At 36.6% G+C, this 15,736-nt stretch overlaps 1 protein-coding gene across 1 annotated transcript in view; it reads left to right on the top strand.

The window, feature by feature from the left end:
* LOC127452339 (caspase recruitment domain-containing protein 11-like) overlaps positions 1–15,736 on the top strand; it is a 59,528-nt gene that overhangs the window by 39,148 nt on the left and 4,644 nt on the right. The window contains exons 7-23 of the mRNA XM_051717753.1: positions 738–863; positions 965–1,159; positions 1,485–1,634; positions 1,730–1,781; positions 4,795–4,922; positions 5,035–5,138; positions 5,705–5,757; positions 5,843–5,978; positions 6,170–6,368; positions 6,451–6,577; positions 7,015–7,255; positions 8,285–8,369; positions 9,916–10,011; positions 10,119–10,239; positions 10,793–10,975; positions 13,407–13,531; positions 15,499–15,614. Coding sequence (XP_051573713.1) covers positions 738–863; positions 965–1,159; positions 1,485–1,634; positions 1,730–1,781; positions 4,795–4,922; positions 5,035–5,138; positions 5,705–5,757; positions 5,843–5,978; positions 6,170–6,368; positions 6,451–6,577; positions 7,015–7,255; positions 8,285–8,369; positions 9,916–10,011; positions 10,119–10,239; positions 10,793–10,975; positions 13,407–13,531; positions 15,499–15,614 — 2,237 coding nt within the window. The remainder of the gene's footprint in view (positions 1–737; positions 864–964; positions 1,160–1,484; positions 1,635–1,729; positions 1,782–4,794; positions 4,923–5,034; positions 5,139–5,704; positions 5,758–5,842; positions 5,979–6,169; positions 6,369–6,450; positions 6,578–7,014; positions 7,256–8,284; positions 8,370–9,915; positions 10,012–10,118; positions 10,240–10,792; positions 10,976–13,406; positions 13,532–15,498; positions 15,615–15,736) is intronic.

The following is a 15,736-nucleotide window of genomic DNA, read 5'->3' on the forward strand; positions in this document are numbered from 1 at the left end:
TTTGAATGATGCTGCATCCACACCACTAGGTGTCAGTGTAAGTCCAAAATGACATATTCAAAAAATTACTGAGTGCACCTTTAAATGATGTCAGTTAGCACATTAACGTTGGCAGCACTAAAATTCTAAAACTAAAGAACAAAATATGCTGATAAAATACAATTAAACTAAAACAGAGGAAAAACTTACAACAATGAAAATGATGACCAATAAAATCTAAATAAAAACTAAATAAAACAATGAAATATTGTAGAGTTTAATCCTTGCAGAATGCTTGCCAAAGCAAATCAGACTTCTTTCCCTTTGGAATGTGGACCCTTTCCACATTCCCAAAAAGCAGTTTGATATCTATTTTTTTGTTTATTGACATGGAAATGAATCTTTGCAACATTCTTGATGTGCTATATGGAAATTTATGCAAAAGCAAAATGGAGATTTATGCCACAGCAGAGTATTTTCTCTGTAATGATGGAGATTGTAGCTTTGCCTTTGTGACATGCAGTCAGCAGGGTTTGAGCCACATAAAACTGCTTAGTGTGAAATTATGGTCTGACGGGTACGTATTACTAATGTGCTGAAAGGAAACTTACAAAATGTTGCCTCTAAAACATCTCAATAGTTCAGAAGGTTGCCACTTGATGTCGAGTGATACAGTATTGAATGATGCCACTTTACTCTTTATTATACCAAACTCATTTGATCCGTTTTAATAGAGAAATGTTTAATCTCGTGCATAGTATCTGGAAGAGAAGGAAGACCTTGAATTAAAGTGCTCCACTTTGGTGAAGGACTGTGACATGTACAAGAACCGCATGAATACCATCATGGTTCAGCTTGAAGAGGTGGAACGTGAGCGAGACCAGGTTGAGTGCAAAAGTTCCTTTTTGTTCCTGTTTGTTAGACCAGTTTACTTCCTGTTAGTCAAAAGGGCTACTGATTTAATGCTCTTTTCTGTATCCAACAGGCTTTCAAGTCAAGAGATGATGCCCAACATCTTGCTTCTCAGTGTCTGATTGATAAAGACAAGTACCGCAAACAAATAAGGGAGTTGGAAGAAAAGAGTGATGAACTTCAAATTGAGACTGTACGTAAAGAAGCCAAGATTGTCAACTTGGAGTGCAAACTGAGACGGATGTCAAAGGAAAATGGTCTGGATCAGGTGAGAATATTATTTGTCAGGTTAAAAAATTCAGGGGGGAATTCACTTTGCGTTTAATTGCATTCGCTGATAGCATCATTTATGTACACACGCTGTCTGCGTTACATTAGTGCCTTGTTCACCAAAGGAATTATACAAATCAGGTAAGGACACAAGCATGACCAAAACATCTGCTGAACACAATTTGCATGGTGCAAAGGATAAGATACAGGTTCTGACTAGTGTGGCGCAGCTAGTGTATTTAGTGAATTTGTCTCTTAGATTTATTTGTTGTGTTAACAAGAAAATTTTGTTTTTCTAAATTTGTTTTCCCTCTCTTTCTCAGAGTTTGCCACGAGACATTACTCCACAAATTATAGCTCAGCAATTTGGCCCGCCTGACCCAAATACAGGAGGACCTTCTGAAGACTCTGGAGAAGAAACTGTTGATGACCAAGAACAGAGGTTGAAACGCAGACATAACCTCAAGGCCAGGGTAAGCAGAATTTTAAACAACAGCATCTCTCATTTTATACCTTTTTCATACTATAATTTGTGCATCTCAATTTTTGTGCCTTTCTCATTTATTAGGTTGGCAGACCAAAATCTCCAGCTATTGGACCCAAAAGTCTGCAGTTCCAAGGTAAATTATGCTCTGACAGTGCTGTGTACAAAAACTGTTTGCAACAAGCGATCAAGATCAAAATTACATTTTTTCCAATTACACTTAATTGCTTTAATCACATGTTGCATTTGTCACGTATTCCCTGTTTTTGTCTAGACTTTTATGTTGAAATTCTTGTTTAGTCCCCCATTCCTGTTTCCTGAGTTAGTTTTGTAGTCCTTTGTAGTTGTATTTCATGATTAGTTCACCCTGATTGTTTCCCCAGGTGTTCCTCGTTCCCTGATTGTTTCCCCAGGTGTTCCTCATTCCCTGATTGTTTCCCCAGGTGTTCCTTGTTTTCCCTTGTGTATTTAAGCCCTTGTTTCCCTTGGTTAGTTTGTCAGTCTTCACATGTATTATGCTGTGCTCTGTATGTTTGTTCACTGTGTTTTGTTTCTTTATATTCTGAGTTACCTTGTTTATCTTTGTTTTATTAAAAGCCGCATTTAGATCATCCATCCTCGCCTGACTCATTACAGCATTATTGCATCCTACATGGTTAGGACCAGTGGTGATTGCTTTAAGAAGCACAGCTCCCCCTATAATTTCTTAAAATAAATGTGGCAAGAAATGTACAAATAATCTCTATAAATTACATATCACTCTTTGTCAATTTCAATATTTTATAGATTAAAAGTGTAAAATATCGCATATCACTATTGGGCTGTTCGTAAGTAACACAACCCACTTTTGTCTGCATGAATATTAGGGGTGTACCGGTTCAAATTTCTCACGGTTTGGTTTGTCACGGATTCAGTACAGTTCGGTATTTATGTTCAGGGGAAAAAAAATATTTCTGCCAAATCCAAAGTAAAAATATTCTATTTAGTAACAGAAACTTCAAGAGATTTGCCCTCACTACAAATCACCATGGTTTTACTACAGTAACCATAGTTTAAACAATGAATTTTTAATAAAATCATAGTAACCACAAAATTAACATGGTTACTGTCATGGTTACAATACTGTAGTAAAATGAAGGTTACTATATGGAAACTACAGTATTACTGTTGTAAAACTATGGTTAATTGTATCTATGATTTCTGCCAACAAAACAATGGTGACAGCGGTCATTGTTACTTGAGTCATGGCTACTACAATATTACTATAGTAAAACACTGGTTACTATATGGCTATTACAGTATTACTACATAAAACCATGGTTATTTCTATCAAAACCATGATTTCTGCTAAGAAAACCATGGTGACAACAGTCCTTGTTATTACAGTCATGGTTATTACAGTATTACTATAAAAACCATGGTTAATTTTCATTAGGGTCCTTAACTAAAAAAAAACAAACTCAATTACTAACTCAAAATTTTAACTTAATACCTGCATTATTACGCTACATGCATCAACATAAAGTGCATTTCAAACTCAACTCAACATATATTCAACATTCAGAATCTGTACATCACTATAGAAGAAATAAACTTGCTATTAAAATGAATACGAGAATGGATGTCATAACGTGACTCGAGTATTTTAATCATACATGGAAATCCCACATCTTCATCAATTGAGTAGGGCAACATAACATTAGCTATGAACACCCCAGGCGCTTTAGTTCTTGTTTCATGTCTGTCCGAACTAGCACCGAGTGCCTGCTTAAAGTCGGAAGGGAGTGTGTGCAGTTTCGGGCTCACCTGTGACTGTGCGCTATGTGCACTATATATCCTCGGGTGATATCAGCATAAATAGCTTATCAAATATTGATGTATTACCAGTATACAGCACTCATGTCGAGCAGTGTCTGCAAACAGTGCCTGTTTTGTAAATATTTTTTGACCATTGCTGTTGTTATTGACTGCAAATAAAAAGTTCCTAGACAGGAGACTTAAATGACACAGGGGCTTCTCTCTTGCTGCTTGTTCTCTCCGCTTGCCATTTTGCCAACTAACGCATGCAGAACTGTGATGTTATCAACTGATTTAACATACTAAAAGTTTATAGGACAGCTTCTCTGTAGAAAGTTGACCCACGTGAAACACAGACAGAGTGTGTTCATCTACAGAGCCATAAAGGTGCATTAGGAGGTTACAACTGCGCATGTCTATTTGGCACTTTATTTTCTTTGCCAAACTGCATGATGCAGGCGCTTTATTTTCTTCACCAAACTGCATGATCCAGATGTGTTATTAAACTAGAGATGAACCGCGGAGCAAATGCTTACCGAACCGTGGTTGGCAAACCGTACGGCTTGGTTTCTTACCGAGAACCGTTATGCCCCTAATGAATATGTCCATAGAAGTCTGTTGACGCATGGCCACACTGGGCTTTTAATTCCTGTATTTTTGTCGCCCTGGAAGCCCGGCTTCACAATATGATGATTGGTCTATCTCTAAAATGGGCGGGACTTTGCAACAAACGGCCAATAATAAAAACGGTGATGTACGCGATTGACAGCCTATAAAATGTTAATGCACCGCTGTTGAGCGCAGAGTGTTCGGTGGCTCGGAGATATGCGCGCATTTGTTTGCAATCTGAAGTAACACATTTATTTCAGCTTTCGTAATCAAAAATTTTGCCTAATTTGTTGCAAAAACTATTTTGAGCTTAGTTTATTGTTTTCATTTAAAAATGTCACCGTTTGAGGAGCAGTTTAAGCAGCTTCTGGAAGCAACATTACAGATATCAAAAGTGGAGTTTACAAACAAAGTTTGGGAAGAGAATGTTAGTTTAATTCGACCAATCATAACACCGGAGTAAGCAGATATAAACTGCTGCAACAATTCTTCTGGCATCCCTCCTCCACCTCAACTTCACCTTCTGTCTATTTATAACTAAACTCAGGTAAAGTCTGGGGATGTTCCTCCTATAGACAGTGAGCCAAATCTGTTTTCCTTTAACTCTTATCAAGGATTACTTGTGAAGTACTGAAAAAATAATCTGTGCTTCCCCACTTTTGATAAGCACCAGATGCCACTGGTTAGGGTAATTTAAGGGTATCTAACCTTGGTTTTCTTTTATTTCATCTCTCATTACTTAGCCATGCCATTCACCAATGGAGATCTGTCTGAACTGGCAGCCGCTGACAGCACAAGTCCTACCAATGCCAACTTAATGAATACTCCTATCATACCCACTCCTACTGTTGGAGAGATCTACAGTAAAAATGTATACTTCAGTTCATTTTCTGCAAGTTTGTTTACCTCTGTGAAAACTAAAGCACCTCTAGTAGCTTTAATTTGAAGACAGGCATTTTATTTGTATGTTTGTGTCACTTTAGCTGCGTTACCGTAATGACAGCATCTTGTCCACCATGCCCGAACCTCCAGACCAGCAATCCATTGTCAGGAGGATAAAGGAGAACCCAAACTCTCAGTACAAGTGGTAATGAAAAAAACACTGCTCTCTAGAACAGACACACAGATCAAAGGGAAAGTGTTGACTGTTAGAAATTAAACAATATACACTTACATTCATTTACATGAATATATTCAAGATATATTTAAGTCTTTATATGGTATCTTATGCAGTTTTACTTCTCAGGTAAATGTAAACCATTTTAAAATGTATATTAAGCTGGACTACGAGAAATTATTCCACCATTACACACTTTTGAATTACACACTTCAGCTTTAAGTATGTACTTTTAGATAAGATATGTTAGCCAGTTAATATCAATGTAACTAATTTCTGTAACTGGTATTTATTTTGAAAAATAGTAGCCTAAACAACATTTAAAATCTGTATACTTAAAACTGGGATGGTTCTAACAAAAATGGGTTAGATGTTATAACTAAATTAGATTATTTAGAAAACATCAAACATTTCCACCAAGCACCATAGCAGCTAAAGTTAGTTTTAGTATAGTAAAAACATGATACATTTGCATAATTGCTGTAGCCATGCTACTATTGTTGAGTACATTGTAATGTTTTGTATCCTTCTTTCAGTATTCCCTTTTCAGATACTGCAGATACTGACAGTGGAGACAATGCAGATATGGGTATGAACACACATCAATCATTCATTTTGCCCTCTCACCGTCTGAATCATACACTTAATGAAAAATTCCTCATTCTTTGCTGTAGATGACCATGACATAGATATTTCCTCTTACGGGCCTTCATCCATTCACTCATCTTCATCTTCCCACCAGTCTGAGACAATGGACACATATGATCTGGAGCAAGTCAATAACATCTTCAGGAAATTCTCTTTGGAGAGGTTTTTATGTTGTTTCTTTTATCTTGACAGTACATTGTTTAAGTGTTATTCATTATTATAATATTCACTCTTAATTGATTCTCCTGTTTGATGACATTTCTTTATCTACCTCAGTCTTGTCACTTCAACCCCTTTGTACAGTATTGTACATCTACATCATCACTGCGAATGTGTCTGTTGTTTTTCTCCAGACCGTTCCGTCCTTCACTGACCTCAGTCCCTCCTCGCAGCTTGTTGCGGACAGTGCAGAGCCTTACTCTGTCAGGAGAAAACCTTTTATCAGAAATCACTCTGATTGGTGGAAATGATAGTGGCATTTTTGTGTCCTCTGTCCAGTCCGGTTCTAATGCAGAGCGAGCCGGAGTTATAGTTGGACACCATCTCTTGATGGTGAGTTGGATGCTGTATGTGTTCCACAATCAAAATACCCAAGCTAGTGTAATCTTTACACTTCGGTTTCATTTTTCCCTAGCTGGAGGGCAGTGTCCGTGGAGAAGCCCAGAGCTTGGCTTTAGACACATGCACCAAGGAGGAAGCTCACTGGACCCTGCAGAGATGTTCTGGACAGGTGCATCTCCACTACAAGTCCAACTATGACAGTGAGTCCCAACTTCTCTGAAAGGAACATGTTTCTTTTAAGAATTCAAGGTGGATGGTGGAGGTTAGAGGGTACAGCAAAAAGACTTGTGCCACCCCAAAAGGAACCCTTATTACATATGCAGACTTTAAAGAAAAGATTGGGCTTTGGTCTTTTAGCCTGTGGTGCTGTTTGAATCAATGTGCTGCGCTTCCGTTTGGTGTGAATGTCTATTGGGAGTCCGTTACACAGACCTTAAAGCATCAGTCTTTCTATCAAAATTTCATTCAGTTGGATTGCATCGGGCATCACATTATGCTCCGGGCCTCTTGCACTAGCTCTTCAGACATGCCATTGAAGTCTTTGTGAAAAGTGCAGCACCTTTTTGTCTCCTGTGTTCAGGTGCTATTTATTGGGCCACAAAAGGTCCCTGTTTTGACCCTGCTCTCTGGATTTCAGGCTACAGACAGCTGCTGAAAGACATTGAAGATGGCACTGTGGTATCTGGAGACTCCTTCTACATACGTCTCAATCTAAACATCTCCAGCCAATCAGACAACTGCTCATTGAATGTGAGATGTGATGAGGTTCTCCACGTGCTGGACACCATGCACCAGGGCAAGTGCGAGTGGCTGTGCGCTCGTGTGGATGCTTTTACAGACAAGGACCTGGAGAGAGGCACTATACCGAGCTATTCCAGGTGAGGACACTTAAAAGCTTAATGAAAAACCATTAAACTACTAATTTGTAAGTTGCTTTGGATAAAAGCATCTGCTAAATTATTAAATGTAAATGTAAACTCCACTTCAAAGGAAAAATGCAGTAACTACAGGTTTTTGTCCAAATTGAGTTGTGAGTGAAATCTAGTCTCTTAGACAAGGGGTTCTCAAACTTTTTGATGCCAAGGATCTCCAAATATAATGATTCCCTTGTGAGGGACCCATTTTGGAAAATGTAATTACTGGCATTAAATTGTCATTATATTACAAAATAATAATTTTAAACTCAATTAAAATTAATATTTGTATAGCTCTTTTCACAATAAGTATTGTTGCAAAAAAGCTTTAACTTCCTTACAACTTCCAGTGAGCAAACTAAAGGGGACAGTGATGAGGAGAAACTATGGCTGTCAATAGAATACAATAATCATGATTAATCTCATGATTTCTGACCTTTCGGTAGAATGAGACTGTAATAATGTCAAATTTCATTAAATAAAAAAAAATATTTTTACAATTTGTTTTTTCCTCTGAAATGTTCTGTGGCCCCTTAGCAAACCCTTTCCATTCCCAGACCCCAGTTTGAAAACTCCTGTCTTTTGCCATGATCTGTCCCGTGATAGAGGTGTTTGGCTTAACTGTACTCAGATTCAGAGAAAACAGAGTGGGGCTTCTTAAATATTATAATACAATTTTAAAATCCACATTTGACTGGACAATCAAAACATTTTGAAGACATTTTTCTCAGTTTCAATGTTGGCATTGTTACTGCAGTTTGGCTTTGTAAGGCAGCATCGTGTTTTGGTTTGAAGTCAAATTGAGTGCAAATGAGCACCACTCTTTGCATCGATCATAACGGAAAACGTCTAGAAATTCATCTAAATTAGTCTGTCACCTGTTGATAATTATCTGTCAGTCAGTTTGAAGGTGAGTATGTGTGAGTGCATTTTTCTGTCTGTTGACTGTGATAAGAAGCTGTTAAGTGAACTTGGCTGTCACCTTGTCCCCAGAGCCCAGCAGCTCCTCTTGGTGAAGATTCAGAAGCTGATGTGCAGAGGAAGTCGAGAGGAAGCCGACACTCTGCGAGGGCTCCGGGTCAGTTCCTTCTAGATTGTTTAAGAAATGTACCCACTTTCGACTTATGCATGTGTTGATTAGTCAGATGTCTGACAAGACACTTCGTGAATTTTATGGCTAGGTATTGATAGAGAATTTCAGATTTGATTAGATTTCAATTCACAAGCTTTCGATTAGTTTCCAATTTCAATTAGATTAATATATGTTTATATATATATATATATATATATATATATATATATATATATATATATATATATATTAGGTATTCTATATGTTCAGTTAAATTCTCTCTCAGCTAATGCTGGCAATTATACAGGGAACTTGGTACATAAAATTTATGTTAGCGTTGGTTTTTCATTATTTTGGTCACATTTTAGTTTTTTAAACAAATTCCAAATATCCCACCAATAAATATTGTGTCCAGAAATTGCATAAATATATAGTATATATGCATTATTTGTACCATATTCAAATATTTAAATTGATACGTAAAACATATGCTAAAACGGTACTGTCTCTTTATGAATAGTGGCAGTTCAGCAAGTGTCTCATAGAGGTGTTTTAATTGAGCATATATAAAACGAGAGTTTCTTCACTGCATCCGTGCTATGTGTGATTAGAATTAAATGTTAAAAAAAAAAAATTTTTGATCAACAACTAACTGCAAAGAACAGAAATCGTATTAAAAGAGACATTATTCAATGACCAATGAATTATCTCATTTTTGGACACACATTACACAAAACAAGTCAAACCACACTTTTACTCTCAATACGCAGTAAAAGGATATCGGTGCTGAATGTTTTCGCCACTATTACTACTTAATCACTGGTGAGTGAAATCTGAAAATTTACCAGCCAATGTCTTATCAGACATTTTAATCGCATAGCACAAAATTTGGTCACAAATGCAAGTGTTTTACTCAATCCTGGGATTTAAGAATTTATATCAGGATCGTTCAAATGAACTTAGAATCCACTAATCCACTAATAAGGTTTCTTGCATCAAGAACATTTAGTTTACATGACCATTTTCCACCCTGTCTGACCTGATGAATTAAACAGGCTATTTTTGCTTCTGTACCTTTAAGACTTTGAAAGTAGTATAGTATGTATGTAAATGGGAATTGTCATGGCTGACTAACTTCCGCATACTGGCACAGTTCACACTGTCATTTATCAGGGCAGGCCAAATTGCTGAATACTGAATAGCTGTTGATATATTTATTGATGAATCTCACAAAGTGCATGAGAGAACACGTCTAAGTCATATTTCACCCCAAAATCAAAATCAAAAATTAAGAAGACTCTAACATAGACTTGAAATTCACCAATAAAAGAGTTATTGTTAATAGTTGTAATGCCATAACTGGACAGATACTTTCATATATACAGATAAATTCTAAATTACCAATTTTTGCTATTTAGTTTTCAAAAATGGACTGGATAAAGCTTTACATTGTGAACATTTGAGAGTCTACATAGTGCATTAAACACTTTTATTTCAAAATAGCCAGCAAAATAGCCCTTCAATGAATTCTTACCTCCCTCTATCCACACAGAACACTCTACAACCTGAGGAACCCACACCATCCCCAGACCCCAAGTCCAGCCCACGCCTGTCCAGAGCCAGTATCTTCATCTGTCAGATATTACAGGTAACAGGTCCTCCTGAGTTTGCTTGCACTGGCACAGTACTGATGTGTAGCTGCAGATAGGAGAAGAGAAGTGTCTTACTGAGATTAAAAGAGATCCCTGGTGTCAGTTTGTCAGCAGAGTGGATAACAAGTACAAGAGGATGAACAGCAATGAGCGTGTCCGCATTGTCAATGGAGGGAATCCATCATCAGTCTCTAGACCAGGCTTTGAAACATTGAGGCCTGAGGGTAAGAATGACCACTCTGTTCTTTACTCGTCTGTTTCTGTGGAATCTTTATGATGGGTGTCATACTTTATTAATCACAGTGCCTCTCATGGCTCTCTCTAGCATTTAGAGCTGAATTACATTTGACTTTTAGCATTTAACTTCCTTTAAAAGAATAGTTCTCTTAAAAATTGACTTGCAGTACCCGCTCTCATGTCCTTCCAAACCCATATGACTATTTCATCTGTATTTATACTGTTTTTCAGTCTGTTTCTCACACAAAGCTATCGTATGACTTTAGTAGACTTGGAATAGAACGCACTACTCAATTGGACCACATTTATGGTCCTTTTTATGTCATTTTGAAGCTTAACAGCCCTAGTACTCATTCACTTTTATTAATGGACTTTATTAAACTGTGGCCAGGATATTCTTCATAAATTCACCTCTTGTTTTCCACAGAAGAAAAACAAATTGGGTTTGGAACGTCATGAGGGCATTTAAATGTTGACATTTTAAATTATGGGTGAACGAATCATTTAAAGCTGAACAATGAATTGTCTCCATTCTTCCAGATTCATCTGACCCAGAGAGTGACTTAAATAAGAGCTTGAACCTGATTCCATATAGTCTGGTGACTCCTCATCAATGCCAAAACAAAAGGCCTGTCCTCTTCACCCCCAGTGTCCTGGCCAAGACCATTGTCCAGAAGTTCCTTAATCTTGGAGGGGCTATGGAATTCAATATCTGCAAACCAGGTAAAACTTAAAGGGATGGTTCACCCAAAAATTACCATATGACTTTCTTACAATGACTGTTTGTGGTGACCACCTGTTCAAGCTTCAAAAGGACACAAAAGTATAATTCAGACGTATAATAAATTATTCCATGAGACTCATGATTGTTATGAAAGCATACGATAAGGTTTGGTGAGAAACAAACTGAAATCTAATGTATTATTTAGTAAAAATGTTCTCTGACTGTTGATCTCCTGTTCATGAGTCTGCACGTGAGCTTCATGGCTCTTTGCACGAGAGCAACAGTAGTTATGCAGCATGCGTGAGATGGGGCATTCAAGCGAAAACTTGTTTTGTTTCACTTCAACAGGACCACCAGCGATATTAACAACAGAAAACACAAACCAGAAAACAGAACTTACAAACATGTCTGAAGAGTTTGTAATTTTTAGATTTAGGACTCCGGTTCAAACAAATAAGGCTGCACATTGAAATGCATATATTCTTCCACTACAAACTCTTCAGTCATGTTTATAAGTTCTACTCTCTGGTTTGTGTGCAGCTATTTTGATTTTTCTGTTGTTAATATCGCTGGTGGTCCTGTTGAAGTGAAACAAAATGAGTTTTTGCTTGAATGCCCCATCTTGCGCATGCAGTGTAACTACTGTTGCTCTTGTGCAAAGAGCTCCAAAACTGAATTTTCATTTTTGGGTGAACTAATCCTTTGATCGTGAGGGTTTAACAATATATAATGCACTGTGGTGATGATGTTCTAAAAACCCAGTGAGCTGCCTTGCAGTCTGTTGCCTTAATAGGCAACATCCTAACTGAAATTAAACCTCATAAGTGAGTAATTTGTAATGTTTTTTTATAGATAGCAACTCTGCATGGCAAAAATGCACCTGATAAAATAGATGTGACTCATTAGATGTGAAGCTGACTCACTCTCTGTCTTCAAAAAACAACTAAAAACACATCTTTTCCATGAGCACTTAACCAGTCATTAATAAAAAATATTGCACTTTTAATCTGTTTTGAATACTATTCTGATGCTAGAGAAACTTTGTAGTATGGCACTTTTCATACCACTGTCTCCTTAAGATGATTTGCTTTTGTTTTCCTCTTTTGTAAGTTGCTTTGGATAAAAGCATCTGCCAAATGAATACATTTAAATGTAAATTGATTTCAATGGAGTTTGACATTAGCATGTTGCTAACTTAACGACGCAAGAAACACAAGACAGCAGTCTCAAATATTGGGTTAAATTTAAATCAATTAGACTGAAATATTGTTGAATTATGTGAATTATGTTTGTAGTCTGCATTTCTCTTGACTCATCCACCATCTTGAATGGATTTTTCAGAGCTTGTCACAATGCATTCTGGAATTGCTTCCTCTGCACAATACTGCCTTAAAATCTGGCTAAACCGAGGGATCTTAGGAAGCTTTAACACTTGGCCCAAACCCGAGTTCTTTTCCTCCCCCTTCCCCCTGCCACCGCTGGTCTCTGTTCGCATCATATTATTTGGGTCTGGACCGCTGTCTGATTTCGTCATCAACGCAAGTACAAGCGGAAGCTGTTTATCATTGTAACTAGGTAACAACTCAAGAAGACGTCAGCTTCTCTGTGTTATTGAATTTTTAGTTTCTTTGGATTTACCACCAAAACTTTACATGTACAGAACGACACTTGTGTTTGTCTGCCACGGATGCATTGAATGTGCAATGACGTAAAGAATGTTAGTGTTTGTCCGCCGCAAGCCCGCGGATGCATAGCAAAAGATGTGAATAATGTGAGTTGCTCTTTGAAGGCGATTTATTTGGAGAAAAGCAGGTATGAGAAATGCAAAATATAATTGCAATTGGGAGCCTGCAAGGACGTGAATTATACGTCATCAATAGCGGTTCACTTCTGCGATTTAGGACGATTATGTTCATATCAGCAACGAACCGTACCAAAGTTTTCATGAACCGTACCCCAGACCACCTTTACAAGCGGACTCGGGTGCGGTTCGTGGGCGTTTGTAAAACAACATTCACATCATCAAAACACACCAAACTGTGATGTCAAATTAACCCGGGTGCGCACCAAAAGTGCTAGTGTGAAAGCACCCTTATATTACTGTACTGGCATACTATTCACTAAACAGAAACCACAGTTAACTATGGATCACATGTACAATATATTTATCTTGGTAACAGGATCTTATATGTGATTTTTATCTCTGTTCCTAGAATTCAGCCATCATGTCACAGGCATCATCCCACTCGTCTATGTTTAGTACAAAACTATGAAATATATGTAAAAAAAAACTCGAAAAGAATCTGAGGAATCCAGCTGTTAAAAGCAAAACATTGTTTTAATTGTTTATTATTTAGAGGGGAATGTCAGCATTGTTTTCTTAGAAACAAAATCCTGTTCTAAAGCACTATAAATTCATCTTCCTTCCAGACATTCTAACAAAAGATGAATTCCTCATGAAACAGAAGATAGAGCCCATCATTTATTCCAAAGAAAAGCAGGGAGGCACATATGAATGCATCACCCCAGAAAATATCGAAGCAGTTGCCTTCAAGGTACAGTAATCAATTTTCTTTTCAGGACAATTTGATAATTGCTAAATTATGTTTTTGCTTTTATGCGCTGTCATTTCTTATACCTATTTAAGAAGTTTGTCAGATACAGTATTTATGTACTTGCTGCTTTGCCAAGCAATTACCATGACTCAGAGAATGGTTTCCTCTTGGTGAGAGCTTATCCCTTTCCTAGAAGACTCATACCCCTTTTCCCCCAATCTGGCACCGCTCCACACATAACAAAACAAAAATGCTCCCATTATAATCAATGAAGCTATCTACATTGGAAGCGCTCAAATGTAGCTAAGCAACATGCATTCAGTTGGCAGACACTCTAATTTTGTCACGCTGCAAAGGTACTTCATCCATTTTATTTTCTCCGTCTGTCTAAAAAAAACAAAAACGTTTTTGCTCACAAATATTATGTGAATTGATAGCTATGAATCTTATTTATTATATATTTAAACCATTACATCAAAGCAAGCTCATAATGGAATAAAAATGCTGAATTAAATTACTTTGTTAAAATATGTTCTCAAATCTAAGTGTAAGATCATAATGCATTTTATTTTTTGTGGGTGGGTGGGTGGGTTATGTAGTAATGTATTCGGTTGCATTAATGTTTGGCTCTCAAATCAGTGGAAACAGGTGCCAGTATTATGAGAGGGACTCACAGAACACTATTTAAGTAGAATAGGTAACAGGGATCCAAGATAGACTGGTGACTATGGTAGACTAGGAGTGCTACTTAAAAATGAAATGGAGGAATAAATTATCAATTTATTTATTGGAAATGTAAATAAATAAACCACTTTTTAACTTGATGAATAATAGCCATATTAAAAAAAATATTCAATGAATGTTTGAAAATATAGTTAAATGTAACCATATTGTTTGTCTTGTGGCTATACTTTTGAAACGGTGAATATTTGAATGTTTGCATATTGGCCCCATTCACTTCCATTGTAAGCACCTCACTGGAACCCAGATTTTAGCTTTTTTTTTTTAAAGAAAAAGAGGGGAAAGTCAAAATATTTTTTTGTGGTAATCAATATTATGCCACAAATGCTATCGATTGAGCTTAACTTGTATTGAACTGGAATATTCCTTTAAGAATTGGCAGTGAAAAGGAGAGCTCTATAAAACTCTGCATCATTTTTTTTTCTTTTTGTTTTTTTATCGAAAAGGGAACTAAACAGCAGCATGTAGGAGTCTGTCTGATGCCGGTTGTAGATTCTGTCTGCTTGTTGGGGTTTTATCAGATGGTTACGAATGTGTCAGGAGATGAGTCTAATTTTCCATTGCAAATCTCACTTATTTGAGAGTTGTGCCAAAAACAGGACCAAAAATGAGAACAGAAGCCTCACTTGATGAATTCTCAATATTGACTGTTTGAATTGTAACAAAATGTGCACTCATCACTGTTCATATTGATCTTTAAATGCATCACTTTACAAATAAAATAGCTATTGTGTAATTAGGAAAATAAACCGTAATGCTAGTCTTTGTTTATTACAACACTGGATTAAATTTTTTTTGCAGTTAATTCAGCTCGTACATACTCCATTCAAACTTTATGTAGATATTGTCAGCCTTAGATTATAAAGTTTCGTTTATACGTTATTGTTTTTTTGAAGAAATGTAAGATTAACGTTTTTAAAAAAGTTTGCATGTTCAGTTTTCGAAATCTAACCAACAATGATTACATCATCGTAATATTTGCATAACAAATTGGAGTTGGTTATTCTTAAGTATATATGCATGCTTAATTTTGATTGATCCATTGAAATGGCATTTACTAACAATGTCTCTCTCTCTTTATCTGTATCTGGGGTTTTAACTTTTCTAATGACCATTTTATCTAAAACTTTAACACTATTCTTTTGCTGATTTGAAAGCACTGGTATTCCTTCGGGAAATGCAAATCTTGTTTATATATATTAATCTAGACTTCATGTATTTCTTAGAAAAAGCACTGTCTACTGGAAGCTGATCTGAATTGTGTGAAAGACCTGCTGAGAAGAGAGATATACCCCATCGTGATTTTCATCAAAATCTGTGAAAGGAACATAAAAAAATTAAGGTTAGCATTTTTCTGAGATCTTCCTCCATCTAGCTTGTGAAGATTGAATAAACCTCTCTCATTTTTTGTTGTTATACGAAATAACATTTAGTTTAATTCAAATGAGATTTTTATCGTTGATC

This window comes from Myxocyprinus asiaticus, chromosome 14, assembly GCF_019703515.2.
Source record: "Myxocyprinus asiaticus isolate MX2 ecotype Aquarium Trade chromosome 14, UBuf_Myxa_2, whole genome shotgun sequence".
Classification (NCBI taxonomy): Eukaryota; Metazoa; Chordata; class Actinopteri; order Cypriniformes; family Catostomidae; genus Myxocyprinus; species Myxocyprinus asiaticus.